The sequence below is a fragment of the Cololabis saira genome, chromosome 2, assembly GCF_033807715.1.
Source record: "Cololabis saira isolate AMF1-May2022 chromosome 2, fColSai1.1, whole genome shotgun sequence".
Taxonomy (NCBI): Eukaryota; Metazoa; Chordata; class Actinopteri; order Beloniformes; family Belonidae; genus Cololabis; species Cololabis saira.
In genome coordinates, this window is record NC_084588.1 from 38421333 (window position 1) to 38441521 (window position 20189).

The window sequence follows — 20189 nt, forward strand, 5'->3', positions numbered from 1 at the left end:
ATTTATGTATTCTTAACCTCAAAGATGAGAATGATGTCAAGACATGGGATTCTTTGAAAGAACTTTTATAAAAGACATGCCATTTTTGTTCTGACAATATTTGATACAAAGAGAATATCAAGGTGAGTCCACTTAGAGCTTGTTTCAGATTCCAGGGGAATACGGTCCAGTTACAAACACTGCAATAAATCTTCCTTTGAAGAAGGAACCTTGACCCAACCAATACGTTTGGAATAATAAAAAGTTCAGCCAAGCGGCTGCAAACAGTTGATTTGAGTTCATTTCTATAAATCAGGATGTATATTAAACAGTTCTGGTGGCATTTATGTTAATGTGTCCTCATTCCTAATGAACTCTCCTACATCAGCCTGGTGGAAAACAACAATGGACATGGGGTCCACTCGCCGACACTCCTGGGTCGACTTGGCTGCCACTCCAAAGCCCTGAGAAATGAGACATAACTTAGTTAATAAAAAAAAGGTTTTCTGTTTTCCATATGTTAACCGTTTGCTCTATTTTGGGGTGGGGGTGGGGGGTCCAAACAGTACGTGTGAATACATTCAATTCTGTAATAAATTGTAAACAATGAGTGAAGATACGTACCAACGGCGTGTCAGCCATGGAGTAAACCACCACTCCTTGATACTGCATCGTGTTCTCCGTGATCCTCCCCAGACCAGATTTCAGCACGTGGTTCCCGTACAGGAAAGACTGCTCTGCTCCAGGTTTCACCCATACCTTAAACTGAGGACAGCAGTTTCAAATAATTACATGTGCACTGGAGCAGTGAATTTATTAAAAAAAGTTTCCACAAAAAAAAAAAACAATTTCTCCCTGGGTGCAATGGTGTGTTTGTTCCCTCAGATGTAAGTTGCTTTGGATAAAAGCATCTGCTAAATGACAGCAGTGAGCAGGTGTCAATTTAGCCTGTTAGTCAACTTTAATCAGATTTTGTTTTGTCTTCATGCCAGTGCTCATTATTAAAAAGGGAGCTTAGGAGTTTTAATAGCCAAATGGTTGGTTAATCCATCCATCTGCTGGGAAAGGTCCCTTTTACATTAGTGCATACCCTGCATTTAACACCAGAATCTAGCATGTCGCTTGTCCCTTTATATCAACTGACGTGGGGTGGCTTGTCGAGATGGCCGCGTCAATAACTCTCCACCGAAGGTACAGTTATTGTGGGCCTGGCCTACTTTAAACAATGGTGGGATTTGTTGATGACAAATAACTGTTTAGTTATTTAAAATCTATTTCATCATGTAAATACTCAAGTTTAGTTTATGTAATTTTAATTGTGGACCGTTTTATTCTATTTTATTACTTGTATTTTGCACCGTGGGTCAGAGAGGACTGTAATTTAATTTGTGCAGTATGTCTATATAGCATATCTGACAATAAAGCTTGAAACTTGAACAAGACGAGGATGTCCCTGAGCTCTTCATCATGTCAGAACTGTAATCTGCAACTGCCTACTAAAATGACAGACTGCTGCTTTGTAAGAAACGAAAATGGGGTCATTAAACTGAAGAGCCCCAGGCAGAAGTTCTCTGCAGTCAGAGAGCACAACAGCAGGAGTGGCAGAGAGAAACTACCGGTCAGATTTGTGCAACACGTTTTGGGGGAAGGTGAGAGTATATTTTAATTTTAAATCATCTGCTGGGCTGGCAGTATCTGATCCCATCCATTCATTAACTAACACTTATCTGAATTCAGGACAACGGGCAGCATCCTAAACAGAGAACCACACTTCCCTCTCCCCAGCCACGTCCACCAGCTCCTACAAGGGAATACTGAGATATTCTCAAGCCTACAAGTCCTCCGCCCAGTTGGACATACCTAAATGTCTCCCTGGGAGGCGTCCGGGAGGGATCCTGCCCAGATGTTTAAACCACCTCAACTGGCTCCTCTCAGTGTAAAAGATAAGCAACTCCACTCCAAAGCGTCACTCCTAAAACAGGGGAAACGCCTTATCTTTTCTCTCAACCCACTTTCTCAGCAATCATGCAATGACGTACTGGTGGTCTCCTCTAGATTCTGTTCCCCCTCACAACTGTGCAGTCATGGTGATCGCTGGAAGGTGCAGTGTTCCCTCATCAGCGTGTCCTTTCACAGAGTATTAGCTAAAATGCCCCATTGTCCACAAGTCCATAATGTCTCTGGTCACAACCTGAGTTACTCAGGCATCAACAAAACAATTAAGTTGATGCATGGACCGATTTCATTCTCTCCAGGAGTTTGCACCTATCCTTGCATCCAGCAACAACTTTCCATATGACCAATCTCAGCATTCATTTTGATCTGTCACTATCTACCAACACAGTACAGCTGCAGACCGTAATGTTATGCCATTCCACCTTTTGTGTCATTCACAGTGCGCAGCTGGACAGAATAAAACAAACTGGCTGTGTAAATGGGGCTAAAGGATGAGTCCACCCCCCCCGGCAGATACAAAAAACTAAATTCAGTCCAGTGTATCTGCAATCTAATTATTTCTGTCACTACCCACATCAGAGCCACTGGCTCAGAGAAACTAAACAAACTGATAATGAATGCTGGTTCATTACTGGGGCCTGCTCCAGAACTCACTGTGCCAAACGAATGTACATGTATCTCATGCACTCTCTCTTCACAACACACAGAGTAACAGCAGACTGTTCTCAGTCAGAGGTTTCTTCAGGTTCATGAGATCACTCCTGCTGACAGCTATTCTAACGTGGCTCCTAAAAGTGACAATATTACTGACTTGACTGGCTTGCTTTAGCAAGTATGAAAACTGGTGAAAATCTCAGGATGTTAAGTAGCCCACCTTTGCATAGGGCGCCAGGAAATCCAGAGCTGTGATGTGCAGGCGGAACTTGGTGGTTTTTGTGAACTTCCCAAAGCACGTTCCCACTGAGACGAGCTTGTCACGAGAAAAGTTTGTGGCCAGTTTAAGAAGTCTCTCACTGTGGACAGAAGAAAACATTTGCGAATAAACGCATGGCCACATGTACACGACTCAGAGTATCAATCACTGTGTAATAACATTAATAACAACCTCAATCATATGCTGAAACAATGCACCTTTCCATAACCATGTCTACCTCATACTGCTGCACCTTTCACTTGTTGAAATAGCATATATGTTAATAAGAGCTGTAATTTGTCTATTTACTGTACAGTGAGCGAAACAGCCAGAGTCAAATTCCCTGTCTTATTTGACCTGACTTGGCCAATACTTATTTTATTCACTTTTTGTCTTGATTGTATCTTTATTATGTGTGGAAGTGTGGGGTAATACCTATGTAAGTAACATCTCTCCTCTGTTTGTGCTACAGATAAGAGCAGTGAGTCATGGACTTCCGGTGTAGCGACTAATGGACTAGGACGTGTTTTTTTTGAGCTCCTGCAACAACCTTTAAAAATATCTATTTTTGGTACAGCTTTTTCATCTTCCTTCGGTTTATTTTTCCCGACCTTCATTATTCTACTTTGGCCCCGTATTTTTGCCGACCAAAATGCCTCCAAAACTCAAACCATCCGCACCACCCCCGCGGCCCTCTCCGCACGCAGCATCCCCGCCTCGTGGTGACCCCCCGTCCAGCCTGGCCGAGGCCGCCGGGGCCGCTCCTTCACACGACTTTAAGGCCGAGCTGCTCGCATCACTCCGCGTTGAGATGGCGGCTGTTTTTAAATCGGAGCTTCAGGCTGCTTTAACTGAAAACCTGTCGAGCATCAAGACTGAGCTGCAAGCGGTGAAGTCGGAATTATCAAAAAGCATTACAAACATCCAGTCTGATGTGCGCGCTCTGAAGAACACCGTGGTTGAAATGGAAACATCTCTTTCATCCTGCACCGATGACATCACAACCTTACAGGCTAAAGTGGAGCATCTGTCAGCTGAACTGATGAGGCTGGATGGTAAATGCGAGGATCTGGAGGCGAGATCCCGGCGCAATAACATACGGATCGTGGGAATTCCTGAAGATTTTTCCACCTCTTCTGCTGTTACGGATATTCCCTCTCTGCTCAAGGAGGCTTTCAGCCTGGAGAAGGAGCCTCTCCTGGACCGGGCGCACCGCACCCTCCAGCCGAAGCCGAAGCCCGGAGAGCGCCCTCGTCCCATCATCGCCCGTCTGCACTATCATACAGACTGTGTGGATATATTGCGCCGAGCCAGGGCTCAGCAACGGATTACGTGTGGAGAGTTGACTTTCTCTGTCTTTCCCGACCACACCCAGAAGACGGCCCGTGCCCGAGCCGCCTTTAATGACGTCCGCCGCCGGCTCCGCGAGATACCGGGGATCCGCTACGGTCTGCTGTACCCCGCCCGCCTCCGCATCACCCACAACGGCGCAGAGAGGGAGTTCAGGTCGGCAGAGGAGGCCAGCGCTTTCATCACGTCGCTCAAAGTCTAGTTGAACTTTTTTCAGTTCATCAGTGTCGGTTTTTTTTTTTTTTTTTTTTTTTTTTTTTTTTCTCTCCCATATATACACGGTATGTGGTTTTCAGTTTAACTTGGTCGTGATTGGTTGTACCTCTCTGTTAATGTTGCTGGGCTTGCAGGAGCTCAACACGAAGCTTGTTAGTTATTATCTTGTTAGTTATGCTTAAAGCCGTAAGTGTTCTTTTCAGGGATCTGACTCCTTCTGGAGTTTGCACTGGGTTCTCCATCGTTTGGGGATGGGGTCGTTGTAAGTGCAATTGGGGGGTGGGGGGTGGGGGGTTCAGTAGGTTAAGTTTGTTGTTGTTTTCAATTTTCCCCCTTTTTTTTTTTTATTTATTTATTTATTTTTATTTTTTTTTCTCCCCCTTTTTTTTTTTTTTTTTTTTTTTTTTTCTTCTTCTTCTTCTTCTTCTTCTTCTTCTTCTTTCCTCTTTCTTTCTTTCTTTCTTTCCTCCCTCCATCCCTTTCTTTCCTTTCCTTCCTTGGGGATCCGCATTCGGTACATCTCTATCTTTAGGAATTTAACATATGGCCACTAATACTGGTACTTCTGTGAGGTTGTTGAGCTGGAATATTAAAGGCATGGGGAGTCCAATTAAGAGATCGAGAATATTTGCTCACCTGAGACGTCTTAAAGCTGACTTAGTGTTCCTTCAGGAAACCCACATGCGCACCAAAGACCAGGTCAGACTTAAATGTCCCTGGGTTTCTGAGGTGTTTCACTCTGATTTCAACTCTAAGGCCAGGGGGGTTGCTATATTAATTGGTAAGTCAATGCAGTTTTCAGCATCTAAGGTGATTTCAGACAAAAACGGCAGATACTTAATTGTGGCGGGTACGCTATTTCATATTCCCATATTATTAGTTAATATATATGCCCCCAATTTTGACAACCCACACTTTATGAATAAGCTTTTTGAATGTCTCCCCTCATTGAACGACAGTCTTCTTATAATTGGCGGGGATATGAACTGCGTAATTGACCCCAAACTAGACCGCTCCAGCCCACGAAATCTGACTCCTTCTTCAATGTCGAGGTCTCTTTCAGATTTTGTGTCCAAGAACGGTTGCACCGATCCTTGGAGATTTTATAACCCTTGTACCAAAAAATATTCCTTCTTTTCTCAGATGCATCAATCTTTCTCTCGGATTGATTATTATTTTATTGATGCTAAACTAATTCCCAAAGTACTGTCTGTTGATTATCATCCTATTGTGATCTCCGACCACGCTCCTCTTTCTTTGGATATTCAGTTCTCTTCACAGCCACGCTACTCAACATCTTGGAGGTTCAATACATTACTTCTCTCAGATGATAAGTTCACCAATTTTATTACAACTAAAATTGATGATTACATCTCTATAAATCAAAATGATATGGAACCAATTTCATCTTCACTGCTGTGGGAATCATTAAAAGCATATTTGCGGGGACAAATTATCTCCTTCTCTGCTCACTTGAATAAGTCCCGGAAAGCCAAATTACAAGAACTCTCTATTAAGATCACAAAATTGGACCAACAACTTGCTACTTGCCCCTCTCCCAGTTTTCTTAAGCAACGTGTCGATTTACAGACTGAATTTGATCTCCTTACCACTAATGACGCAGAGCGACTTCTCTTACGATCACGCTCCGTATATTATGAACATGGAGACAAGGCAAGTCGGCTCATGGCTCATCAGCTACGTCGCCAGGCAGCCTCACGTATGATCCTTCAGATAAAAGATTCATCAGGCTCATTGCATCAGGATCCCACCGCCATTAATTCTGTCTTTCACTCATTTTATTCCTCTTTATATACGTCTGAATCTCCATCTGGCTCCACTGAATTGAATTCATTCTTAGATAGCCTCAACTTTCCTGTTATAGGCTCCGATGCTGCTAAAAATCTTGACTCGCCATTAACGGTAGAAGAAATTAATCTCGCTGTGAGAAGTATGCAAAATAACAAAGCTCCTGGCCCTGATGGATTTCCAGTGGAATTTTTTAAGAAATTTCAGGATAAATTGTCCCCTTTATTGCATGCTGTTTATAAGGAATCACTGGAACATGGCACTCTCCCTCCCACTTTAAGGCAAGCCTCCATAAGTCTCCTCTTAAAAAAAGATAAGGATCCAACTCTCTGCGGCTCATACAGACCTCTTTCGTTAATAAATGTAGATGCTAAGATCCTTGCTAAAGCCTTGGCTTATCGCTTGGAGAACATTGTGCCAACTATTGTCTCAAATGAACAGACAGGATTTGTTAAGGGGCGACAGTTATTCTTTAATGTGCGGACACTTTTAAATATTATTCACTCTAAAACTATCACCACAACACCTGAAGTCGTAATCTCAGTCGATGCTGAAAAGGCATTTGATAGGATTGAATGGGACTATTTATTTACTGTACTGAAGAAGTTTGGGCTGGGGAATGGGTTCATTTCTTTGATTCGTCTCCTTTACACGTCTCCACAAGCAAGCGTTTCCACTAATGGCATTCAGTCCAATTTTTTTACTCTAGCCCGTGGCACCAGACAGGGGTGTCCCCTCTCTCCCCTATTATTCGCACTAGCTATAGAGCCCCTGTCAATCTTTCTGAGGTCCTCCCCCACTTTTACTGGGATCTCCCGATTGGGAACAGAATATAAGCTGTCACTTTACGCTGATGACTTACTGTTATATGTCTCGGATCCTGTCCTCTCCATTCCTTCAATTTTATCTGCTTTCCAGAGATTCGGGTCTTTCTCAGGCTATAAAGTGAACGTATCTAAAAGTGAATGCTATCCCATTAATGACTCAGCAACACAGCTCGTACAGTCAGATATCCCTTTTAAGATTAGTCCTTCCGGCTTTAGGTATCTTGGGATCAACGTAACCAGAACGTTAAGCTCTCTTTTTTCTGCTAATCTCTCACCTTTAATGTCTACAATTAAATCTGACCTCCATAGATGGAAAAGCTTACCTCTTTCATTAATTGGAAGAATTAACGCAGTTAAAATGAATATTTTGCCCAAATTTCTATTTCTGTTCCATTGTCTTCCACTTTTCTTACCAAAACACTTTTTTAAAATAATTGATCAAACTATTTCTGACTTCTTATGGTGTGGGAAGGCTCCTAGAATCCGCAAATCCACACTTCAGAGATGTAAATTCAATGGCGGACTGGCACTTCCCAATTTCCAACTGTATTATTGGGCAGCACATATTCAAAAAATTTCATTTTGGTTCAAATCGGTGAATATGCCATGGTGTAAATTGGAGGCACAGTCATGCATTTCATCCTCTTTACCTGCTCTACTTACCTCATCTATTCCATCCAACCTCTCTGTCTTTACAAATAATCAAGTGGTTCACTCCACACTTAAAATTTGGTATCAATTTAGGAAACACTTCAAATTTAAGTCAGCATCTACTTTAGCTCCATTACTGAACAATCATTTATTTCGACCTCCGCTTACAGATTCAACCTTTCTCATATGGCATAATAAGGGCCTGAAAAGTTTTGGAGATCTTTACAAGGATGGTATCTTTCGCAGCTTTGCAGATCTCTCAGGTGAATTTAATCTCCCGCCTTCTCATCTCTTTCGATACTTTCAGATTAGACACTGCGCTAAAGCTTTGTTTCCAGTTTTTCCATCCTCTCCGCCGACTCTACAGTGGGAGGTGCTTTTAAACCATGATCCACTTCAAAAATCACTGATCTCTAAGGTTTACGATGACCTTCTGTCTTACGATCTCTCTCCAGTTATTCAAGTTAGGGCTGCCTGGGAAGATGAACTGGATCTAAATTTGGAGGATGACTGGTGGGACGCTGCTCTTAAAAAAATTTACACAAGTTCATCCTGCGCTCGTCTTACACTTATACAGTTTAAAGTACTGTTTAGAGTCCACTTTTCTAAAGCTCGACTCTCACAGATCTATCCCAGTGTCACTGACGAATGCGACAAATGTCATGCCTCGTCCTGCAATTTAACCCATATGTTTTACTCTTGCCCACTACTTTCTCGCTTTTGGTCGAATTATTTTGACACCATGTCAAAAATACTCTCGGTGAATATAAAAGTCTCCCCCCATGTTGCCATATTCGGGCTCCCAGAGGACCATGGCCGGTTTACTTCAAACCAAAAAGACATTTTGGCTTTTACTTCCTTACTGGCAAGACGCCACCTTCTTCTCCACTGGAAGTCGACTAAGGCTCCTTCTAGTACCCAGTGGCTCAACGACACCATGTTTTTTCTGAAGCTGGAAAAGATTAAATATTCACTGAAGGGTAGTTGCAACAAATTTTATAATAAGTGGCTTCCCTTTCTTACATTCTTCCACTCTCTCCAGTCCCTGCCTCCTGATTGACGGATCCCCCCCCCTCCCTCTCTTCTCTCATTCCTTTCTTTCTTCCTCCTTTTTATTTATCTTTTTACTTTTCTTTTGTTTTTGGGTTTTTTTTTTTTTTTTTTTTTTTTTTTTTTTTTCCCCTTTTTATTCATCTATTTTTTTAATTCATACTGTTTAGCTTAAATACTTAAATATTACTTGTATATAAGAATATAATAATTTTCGTGTATTTGTCATTGTTTTGTGTGGATTTTTTGTTCTGTTCTTAATTCCAAAAAAAAAAAAAAAAAAAAAAAAAAAAAAAAAAAAAAAAAAAAAAAAAAAAAAAAGGAGGTAGACTGTATATCTTTTTTTTGTTTATTCCTGCTCAACTGTGCCTTACCCCCTAATAAAAATATCAAAACAAAAAAAAAAAGAGCAGTGAGTCATTCACAGGGTAGGCATCAGAGAACCATCAAACAGATTATGTATTTCAGCAGGTTTGTTGAAAATGGCGGATATAGTTGAACTTCAAACTTTAAAAATAATGTTTAAAGCAAAAAATAGATCGTTACCAGAACAGTTACAAAATTTGTTCAGATTGGAGGATGAGGACAACAGACTTAAACTTAATTTCAAACATACTTTTGCAAGGCTAAACATAAAACAAATGTGTATTTCTGTTACAGGTGTAAAATTATGGCATGGACAAAGCAAGGAACTGAAAAGTTGCAAAAGTTTGTATCAGCTTAAGAAAATGTTTAAAAAAGAACAGATAAGTGCCTACAAAAAAGAAGAAGGAGAAAAAAATAGATAGAGTGGTATTTTTGTTTGTTTTCTTGTTATAAATATGTGTATAGATGGATTGGTGTTCAGTAAGTCAACGTAATGGTATTAACAGAGAGAGGCAGGTATTATAAGTTTCTTCTTCCTGCTCCTTTTCTTTCATGGTGATAATGTGTACTTCATGGAATTTTGTACAACATTATTAAGAATATATACCATGAATGGAATAAATGAAATGGAATGAAATGAAAAAATGATGTAAAGCACTTTGGTTCACCTGTAGGTCGATGTAAGGTGAATTTATATAACCTGTAAAACAGGTTGCATGGTTGGCAATTAACTTATTAATCATTTTATGTATGCCGATGACCTAGCACTAGCAGTGCTGGGTTACAAGAACTTCTCAATATATGTTCTAATTATGGTGTACAATTTGATGTGAATTATAATGCTAAAAAGAGTTCTATTCTTATTTTCAAAGTAAAAGGAGATAAGGACCTCACTTTTCCATCCTTTAACCTGTCAGGACAACTGCTTCCTGCTTGCTCTAAAATTAAATACCTGGGACACATCATCACTGATGACATGACAGATGATGAAGATATGAGTAGACAGCGCCGTATTTTATATATGCAGGCTAATTTGTTGACCAGGAGATTTTCCTGGTGTTCAGAGAGGGTGAAAGTGGGTCTTTTTAGGGTTACTGTACCCCTTTTTATACTGCACCCTTATGGATTAAATTTAAGAAGGCCAGCATCCATAAATTACAGGTTGCGTACAACGATTGTCTGCGTATTTTGCTTGGGAAACCAAGATGGTCTAGTGCAAGTGAACTCTTTTGTAAAGTACATGTTATCACTTTTCATGCACTTTTGAGGCGATTGATGTTCAAATTCATGTCTTAATAGCTCTTGTAATGCCATGATAATGATGTTAACCAACCCAGTCCTCAGTGCTGTAAGATACCAGTCTGCTATGTGGAAACACTGGTATGACTGTCTTTTTTAAATATTGTTGTATGTTTGTTTGTCTTTTTTAATGGACCTGAGTCTAAATAAAAAGATTGATTGATTATAAATAAAGTACATTACACTTACAAAAAAACTGATTCTGACTGTTCATTCATTGATAAATACCTCATGTAGTAAACGCGGTCGTTGTGCAGCCTGAAGCAGTAGGTGCCATCTGGTCGGTCCACTAGAAGTTTTATGTTTTCTCCGATGCTATTGAGAGAGAGAGAGAGAGAGAGAAGAACAACACGCATCACGCACATGCGAACATAAACAATAATCAAGTTTGACGTCGTCTTTCACATTTTCAGACCAAACACCCAGTAATTCATGTCATCTTACTATTTCGATAGCTTCTCAAACATCGTTTTCGTCTCTTCCTCTGTTAACGGCCTCATCTTTATTCTTTTAACCGGGTCGTTCCAGCACCAGCAGACTGCAGCGTGAACACGTGGGGACAACCCGGAAGCTGCGGTTTCTGAAACGGAAGTAGTTTTACGTCACACAGTCGCACTTCCTGGAGTCTTTCTTTTTTTTTTTTTTTTTTTTTCGCTTCTTGGTTTTTCAGGCGATCGGACGTTTTCTCCAACAAACCGGCGAGCCCTGCTAAACCCGCCCGCCCGGGACCGCAACGGACCCCTGGAAATTAGTAAGTACACATTTTAGTAAGCTATACTATATAGGTGATGTGTTTGTACCCGTGTTTGTGGGATAGTTCAGTCGAAGGCGGTGTGTTAGCAGCTCGGCTAGCTGTCAGTGAAACCACAGACTTGCTGCTGCTAACGGAGCTAATGCTGCAAACCCTGCTCAAAGATCCGCTTTATAACTCCTTTAAACGGGGGGAAACCAGCAGAGCCCGGACCGGAGTCCAGCACCAGAGACGGAACCCACTGCCGCAGAAGTTACATAACCATCATCTAAGGGTTTTACAGGATTATTAGTTTAGTTTAGTTTAGTTTCGGTCATGACATCACAAAAACAGAATAAAAATAACACTCATCAAAATAGCTTTTACAAAAATAAAATAAAAATGACAACAGGGAAAGGAAAACCTTATTTTAAAAAACATTTCCTTATATCAAATTAATGAGTGGTGACTAGGGGTGGGTATTGGGAAGGACCTCACGATATGATACGCATAACGATACTTGAGCCACGGTACGATACAAATTGCGATATCCCGATTATGCGATATATCGCGATATTCTACATAGTTCACTGAAAAATTTAAAAATGCATTACACATCTTAAAATCCAAGTTGTATATATGTACATCAGATGATAGTGATAATTCATTGGACAGACTGAGTCAAAACAATGTAATTCAAACTTTCCATTTTAATTATGCAACATTTGCATGAAAAAACACACTGAAACACAATGAAAAGTGCAATGTGTGCAATATTTATAAATACAAAATACTCAAAATAAAATGCAGTGTCTCACCCACACTGAAATTGAAATCACAAAAATACAGTACAGCTACTTGCCACTGACTTAAAATGACAAAAATAAAATGCAGTGTCTCACCCACACTGAAATCACAAAATAAAGTGCAACTAGGGGTGGGCAAAAATATTGATACGACAATATATCGCGATACATACATTGAATATCGATATCGTATCGGGAGACTATGTATCGCGATATATTGCCGTATCAATATTTTTGCCCACCCCTAGTGGTGATGCTTGCTATGTTGATTTGGGTATTTATTTAATTGGTGATTTGATTTTTTAAGGATGAAGGAAACATGTAGACTGCATCTTTTATTTTAAAAATCTTTTTTATTTCTTGAGGAATTTTTGTTATCCCCATGGAGGCAATTTGTTTTACTGGTAGTCTTTCTCTTACTTCTTGCTTTTATTTCATTAATTTAATTAATCTTTTTGAGGGTAGGCAAATAATAAGCTTTGCTTCAGCCTACACCTTTTTCGGTCTAGATGTTATTTGTTTATTTGTATATTGGAAACTTTTTTGTAATGTTTTCTTTGAACAGTGTATTCGTTTTCTTGTTGTCATTTTTATTCTTTTTTTTGTGTCATGACCGAAAATAAACTAAACTAAACTAAAAATACACAAAAGTTTCCAATATACAAATAACATCTAGACCGAAAAAGGTGTAAGCTGAAGCAAAGCTTATTCATTGTCTACCCTCAAAAGGATTATTTAAAGTAATGAAATAAAAGCAAGAAGTAAGAGATAAGACTGCCAGTAAAACCAATTGCCTCCATGGGGATAACAAAGAAACAAAAAGGTGCAGTCTACAAGTTTCCTTCATCCTTGAATAATCAAATCAAATCACCAATTAAATGAATACCCAAATTAACATAGTAAGCATCACCACTCATTACTTTGGTATCAATAAATCATCCTTCTTTTCAATGTTTTTTTAAATAAGGTTAAGGTTCTACTTGATTTATGATTATCAAACATCCCTGTGCTTATTTTTGTCAGATGATGACGGTTCGAGGTTCGTGTCCTGCTCAAATTAGGACATTTACTTTGTCAGCTTTTGGCAACATTTGATCCTCCTGACACCTCCAGTTTGATGGAGGGGAAATGGCTGATTTAAACAACTGATATCCACGTTGAAAAGTTGATCAGACCTGTTCCTTTTATACGTTTTCAGGATCTGAAACCAGTTTAACTGTGTGACTTGGCTGGTAGACTTGGGGGCTACCCATTGGTCACATGCTACGGTTGCAAACTCCCTGAAAAATAAATAAGTATCTTTCTTGAACAGAAACTTTACCTGCTTAACTTAAAATTGTATAAATTAATATAAAACAATGGAAAGAAAGGAGATCATCCATTCTGTAATAGTGCACATTTTTAGTGCAATAACAAAAGTGCAAACAGAAAGTCTGTAGAAAACTTGTAAACATATTTGTGCTTCAAAGCCATGACTGTAGGCTACAGTTGTAGTAAAACAGAAAGAAATAACTTGTGAACTCAACAGCTCAATGCCATTTTCCATTTTTTTTGACTCACAGTAATACGGGATACGGGATTAGTTTATAAATACGAGACGATTACGTTTTTCAAGGGACAGTTGGCAACCTTATCACATACAGCCCTTTTCCGTATAAAAGTATTTGGTCTGCTCAAGTATCTGGAGTACAAGACATGTAGTTGTCTCGCAATACACAAAATGTCTTGCATTTATATTTTTCTTTCAATTCAGCTTTTGTTTATATAGCGCCATCTCTCACTATATCTATCTGTATCCTATTTGTCTCCTTCAGGAGTTGTGACACCTGAATGTTCCCCATGGGGATCAATAAAGTAATCTAATGTAAATGTGAAGTACAATCAGCAGGAGCATCCTCAGACATTTTGCCAGACGCTGCTCCACATTCTCAGTTTCTGTCCTGGAAGTGAGATAATCCTCTGGATGATTTTAACTCCAGGGGGTTGTTAATTAAAATGGATGCCTTGCCAGGGCAACTGCACTGCTAATAAAGGAGTCATGAAAACCCAAAGAATCCAATATTATATTAATGTTATACTATAATGTATGATTCAAAAAGGGGGGGGGGCAAAATGAATGCTCATCAGGACAGCCCGTCTTTACAGTGGCTAAATACTTGAGCTCCCATTTTGAAACACAGTACATGCTGACCTAGTTTCTCTGCTTTTACTTAATTCTTTTCAAAACATACAATTGAATGCGTCTCGCTAGTATATTTTTACCCTTGCAGCTGTTTTTCAAATTGTGAGGAAGAACGAGGAAGTCAAAATAACTTTAATATGCAAGTTTATGAAAGTTTCAGACAACAGTTCTGATAGATACATAGCGTTAGCTATAAAAGAAAATAACCATTTTTTTTATATTTATTTTTAACATAATTTTATGTCCTTTCTTACAGCATCAACAGGTGTGCACTTTTCCATCTCTCAAGAACAGTTTACCCCTGGGAAGACAGTGGCTTGACTGTCATCAGTTTCCGGTGGGTGTTTTTGTGACTCTGGTAAGACTGAACAGGAAAAGAGTTGCAGCGAGACGTCTCAACCGAGAGAGGAAACTGCTGCGGCTTCTTCGTCAGCCTCAGAATGACTGAGTTCTGGGTTTGTTTCAGTTGCTGCATTGCAGAGCAGCCACAACCGGTAAGTATTAAATGTTCTTAGAAAAGTGACTGCTTAACTCTGGTTTTAATGAAGCTTTCTCGTAGTTTTTTTTTCTAGCTGAAATTAGGTTTATGAGGTATCTAGATTAATACATTTAACATTATTTCTAGGCAGTTACTAGCCCCCCCCCCCCCCTGCACCTGGCCATTTTAAGTTGCTTTCTGTTACTTGAATGGTACCGGGCCAGTTGTTTAGGGAAACAACTGGTTTCCCTAAACCAAACACTCGTGAGAGTCCCTTTTTGTGTCTCTGACTAAAGTCCAGTCATTATTGACGCTTTTGCTTAAGAGGGAGGCTTAAATCTCGCCCAGCCCTTTAGGCCAAGTCTCAGAGTCCTGATGAACTTGCAGCAGGGAGGGAGGAACATGGGGGTCCAGCAAAAACACTGATGGTTTCCTTGTGAGCCCCGAAATATCTAGCTAATTCTCTGGTTCTGAAAGAAAATAGTCAAGTCTAATCACATTAGATGAATACATTAATGCGTCTTTTTTATTTTTTTATTCCTACTGCAACCAAATCTTTTGAAGTGCTTCTTTCTTTATCATACAAGACTACATTTTATTGTGTAACTGAGACTTTATCAATCTTGGCACTGAAACAAATTATACCATATATATTTTTCTTAAGTAAAACAATGCTGGTTAATGTTTTATTTCAGATTCAACAAAGTGGTTGGGCCTCCACTGGACTATTTGTCAAAACACATACTTAGATTCAACATGGCTAATTATGACACACTTTGACCAGCAGCATTCAAAGTTGAAAACATGGGGCAAAAAGATTATTTCAGTTCTTTCCCCCTCCATACACATACGGTAGATGTCTAAGGTTCAGGGTAGATTAAGCAAATGAAATAAGTGCATTTGTAGGGCTGCAGCACTGGTCACATAGCAGCTTGGAGAGCGGTCCAGTCAGAAAGCTTCAAGTGTTTTAATTCAGGCCCAAGCTCATGCCTTAACGCAAAAGTACGCAGGCGTTTTGGGAGTGTTTAAACAATAATTTTTCAAACCAGGTTCCAGAGTGGAAAGAGCAAAGATCCTTTTTACATAGCTCTGTTTTTACTGCCTCTCCCCGCAACTTTTCTGAAATGCTTGTGTCATACGAGTCAACCGTACTTCTCTGTTTACAGATGTCTGCGCAAGTGCGCATGCCCAATGTTTCGCCGCTTGTTTTTTTGCTTGTTTCCGTCACGGCGTCACGGCATCACAGCGGCACTAACAGGCCCGGCATGTCTTTTACAGCGTTTTCAGGGCTATTGAGTACATTCACATTTACTGAAACATTTCTATGAAGAACGGTTTTGTAATTCTAAGCTAGTTTTACACCTTTACCAGTGGAATGCGTTTATAATTATTTCTGTTTGCATCATTCTTCACTGATACAGCTCAGCTGAGTATGTTACAAACTCTGCTGCAGTGGAGACACTGGTGCCTCTGTGTCTACCCAGCTTATTAGAAACCGACCTGAATATCTTGAGTCTGCAAGCCCCACTTGCAAAGATTGTAGGTAATCGCTACCTTTCTGCCAGGGGCCTTTTTAGCCCCTGTATTCCATTAAACCAATGTAAAACAACGTAAGTGATGACATGCCTTTGTTTAGTCTCTAATTCCTGCCAGACAAATGGAGGAGGTCAAGGAAACAACCTAACCAAAAGTTCCTTTGACAAGTTACTGCTGTCCAAACGCATTTTTACTCCATCCAGTCTTTGTTTGTTATTATTTTCTGACTAATAATGGATGAGATTGAATTTATTCTTTGTTATTCGTTATTCGTAACACTGTTTAATAAAAATAATGCTTCAGGAGCTTTAACGGTGAGCAGATTCTGTTTTTGCTCTGGTCGACCTCTTCCCTATTTTCTCTGAATAGTTATATCTTTAAAAAAATTGCATAGAATGACGAAACTTATCTCAAAGAAATGCTTTGTTGCTCCTTTTCAGAAACGGCGACGACGGATCGACCGCTCCATGATCGGGGAGCCAACAAACTTTGTTCACACCACACATGTAGGCTCGGGGGACATGGGCCTGGGATTGGCCTCGGTAGGTTTTTAAACCACTTTTCAAAGTGTTTAGCCAAAAGTATATAGCACACACTGGTTTTCAGTCAGTTAATTTTGCGTCTTTTACTTTGTAGGTGGACCTTGTTCAGGCCCAGATGAAATCTAAAGGAGGCTACTCACACGGGGGTTCTGAAGGCTCTCAGCTGTAACCAGGTAAGATGCTGTAAAACCATCCCATAGTAGAACTGATCAGTACTGCAAAACCACACACACCCATCTCAGCTTTTTTTTTTATTTATGGAAATTAGTTTCCTTCTTTAGTGTGAGAAATTTTTCAAAAGACAGATCCTAATGTAAAAATAGTAAATTGTTTTATTCTGAGAAAAGCTCATAATTATTTGAGTGGCTTTCACTGTGGACTGTAACATTTACCCATATGCCTGTAGAAAAAAAGTAAGTTTTTCTTTCTTTTTTCCCTTTTTATAAAGGCACTTTAGTCTTCTTGTATTTGCATGTAACTTCAAAGTGACGATGCAGAAAATTTCTTATCGGAGCACTGCAGCATTCTTGATAACAACAGATATGCAACCTTTGGTGTTTAGTTTATTTCCCATCTGAAAGTTTGTAGTTCCTTTCTCTTTCACTGTAATTATATTGTTAAAATATGTGTTGTATAATATTTGTTATAATAGGCTATAGCTTCTACATTCAACTGTTTGATAACGACAAGGTAGCAGTGGCATACATTTTTGAGAGAAACTGGAGTGGTTCCCCACAGCGCATATTTATGCTGTATATGGTCATGTTTCATCAGGAATTCTTTCCCTGCTGAAGGCAGCAATGTACTACTTCTTATTGACGAGCTTTGTTTTATGCCGATAATCACTCCATTTTCCTTTTGTGGGAGGGACTCAGCTGACAGCAAGTTGAATGATATTTCACACATTCTTGTCCACAACCCTGGCATGATTCTTGGCTTTGGCCTGACGTTGTGTTGCGCTCATGATTAACTGTTAACGTAGCACATTTCCTTGTTTTCAAACTCCCACTTGATGTTGCCATGGACACAGTCACATTTTTAGTTTGAGACTTGTATATCTAAAGATGTTTGGACTGCTTTAGTCCATCAGTATCAGATACGGTTAAAAAGTAAACAAAAGTCCAGCAGAAGAAGCCAGAGTCAGCCAAAGGAAGTCTCTTAAAAAGTAAATTGGGAAAAGGCAGTTATGTTTTTAAGAGTTTAAAATCCTAACGTTTGTTCCACCCTTTCTCCCGCAGCTCTTCAGTCTTGTGGAAACTACTGTTGTTGATGTAAGGAAAAAAATTTCAGAAAAGCAGTATTGTCTATAATGGACATCGGACCAAAAGATGAAACTACTGCTTTTCCATAATGTTGTATATATTTTATTTTCCATTCCTTTTTTTTATTATTAAATGAAAGCACTGCTATCCATTTGCTGCCATACTGTTGCACTGTAAAGAGTAACTGTCAAGAGTAGATAAGAGGGTTTAGAAAGCTCATAATCTCAGTCTGATGTATGCTTGTGTGTATGCATGAGAAACATGATTTTCAAAGACATTTGCTGTTGTAGCCCATTGGATGCCTGTATTTATTATTTGAATTGTAAACGGACCTCATGGTGGCTGGGCCACATTGGAGATTTACATCATTCAGTTTAATTCTTTATTCTGAGAGGTTTATCAAAGGACAGGTAGAGATGGCAACGCAAAAATGATCATTGTTTTATGCTGAGAAATGCTCATAATTGTCTGAGTTGCTTTCAGGGTTGAATGCTGTTTTTTTTTTCATAAACTTGAAACAAGTTGAGTACACTGGAGCACACATTGTACACTCACACTTGCTTAGGAATTTTCTCATTGATTTCAGCAGGTTTTTTTTTTATATACTCATTTAGATTGAACCATAGAGAATTTTAATAAACTATGAATTTCCTAATCTGCCTTCTGAAGTCACATTTATTTGTTATTTTACATGTGCAGTTTAGAAGCTTAATACTCAGAGTACTACGCTTACAATTTTATAGAGGACTCTTATTTTTTTTAGATGCATTTACTTCATTTCAGTGCTTGTGCACCAACTGTAGACCGAGTTAAACTTGGAAGCAACTAAATCACAAGTGCAAACCCTTCCACAAATGTGGGTTAGATTTGATAACGTTAATAATTTGTGTAGTTTCTCTTCACCTGGTTTTTATTGTTGATTGTATCTTTCACCAGCAGAGCCTGAATTTTCAGTTTTTACCAGTAAAACCCAGTTTAGTTGATCCCTCTGAGCTTTTGGTTGTTTTTAAATTCTTCTGCCATGACTATTAAAGCTGAAACAGCATTCAACGTAACACGACCCACCTTTGTCGCAGTGTTTGTGCTGCCTTTGTCTTATATGACAGGTAAATACAATAAAAGATTAATTGAAAGTTAAAAGTATTATCCTTTGATCCACCGTAGGATTTTTCCCTTCTCTTCAAGCCCACAGTTTTTTCCCTTGTTGGGGAAAAGTAATTGAATAAATGCAGCTGATGCCTGACTGTGCTGGTTGTCACTTGTGCTAGCGATGAGACTGGTGCTACTGTCTTTTCTCTGACATGGAGCGTTTCACACTTTGGTGTCGTCTTGTCCAATTTACTAAACCAAGATCCATTGAAAAATGTTAATCGGACGTAAAAAAGAAAAAAAAAAGTAGTGAACGTGCCATCAGGCTTTGAGCGTCTATCTCATGTGATTGTCATCCATGTGCATTCTATGTTTCAACAACAAAATGTATTGAATGTATTAAGTGCAGCATGCTGTTGTCAAATGGTACAAAAAGAATATGTTTTGGACTTGGATTTGTCATTTTATTTACAGCCTTAACTCTTTCAGATTGTTAAGAATCTCTGATGGCTTTAATGAAATTGGCTTTGGTCAAGTTAATTAAAATTGTCACCTTTTTTTTTATGTCCATGTAGTAATTGATGTGTGGCAATGGGTTTAAATAAATGTAGACCTTTTTTTTCTCTCCAAGCTTTGAGCTAATTCCTCCAAGTACAGTCAAACTGGGATTGCAGTACTTTGTATGACCAGTAGGCTGTGCTAGTGAAATGCTTGAATGTGACACACACAAACTGTTTTGGGATACCTGTCATAGGATGTATTTTATGATGATTCTGTAAATATTTGATGTGTAAAAGTGATGGATCCATGATTTATATGTAATCAGATTCATACATATTTTGCTTACTTGTCTGTAGCTTAACATGGAAAGTATTTTTTTTTCTTCTCCCCTCAGGATCTCACGTCACAATGTTCCCACTTTAAAGGGACATTCATCTGTTTTTGTTTTTCCTGCATTTTCAGAGTAAAAAATTTAAAAAACAGAAATATAAATAAATGTTATATGTTGTCCAACCAACTTTGCAGTTCATGTTTTTACTTCAGAGGGAAAGAGCTATGGTGATCAAGGTGTCTGCAAGGTCTTAAAAGGTCTAAAATATGAACATTTAACTTTAAGATCTCAAAAGTGTTAAAAATATAAGCAAACC

The 20189-nt window shown here is 39.2% G+C and overlaps 2 protein-coding genes across 2 annotated transcripts; one reads left to right on the forward strand and one right to left on the reverse strand.

Moving 5' to 3' along the window:
• Positions 1 to 33: 33 nt before the first annotated feature.
• nip7 (NIP7 nucleolar pre-rRNA processing protein) lies at positions 34 to 10994 on the reverse strand. The gene is made up of 5 exons (XM_061745160.1): positions 10861 to 10994; positions 10645 to 10731; positions 2810 to 2948; positions 604 to 744; positions 34 to 443 (listed from the first exon to the last, which is right to left on the reverse strand). Exons 1-5 carry the CDS (start codon positions 10914 to 10916, stop codon positions 324 to 326), a joined length of 543 nt encoding a protein of 180 aa, XP_061601144.1. The 5' UTR covers positions 10917 to 10994; the 3' UTR covers positions 34 to 323.
• An 80-nt stretch (positions 10995 to 11074) lies between these two features.
• On the forward strand, positions 11075 to 20053 carry cdc42se2 (CDC42 small effector 2). Its single transcript, XM_061745171.1, has 5 exons — positions 11075 to 11167; positions 14391 to 14628; positions 16589 to 16690; positions 16785 to 16863; positions 17929 to 20053. Exons 2-4 carry the CDS (start codon positions 14575 to 14577, stop codon positions 16857 to 16859), a joined length of 231 nt encoding a protein of 76 aa, XP_061601155.1. The 5' UTR covers positions 11075 to 11167; positions 14391 to 14574; the 3' UTR covers positions 16860 to 16863; positions 17929 to 20053.
• The last annotated feature ends 136 nt before the right edge of the window (positions 20054 to 20189 follow it).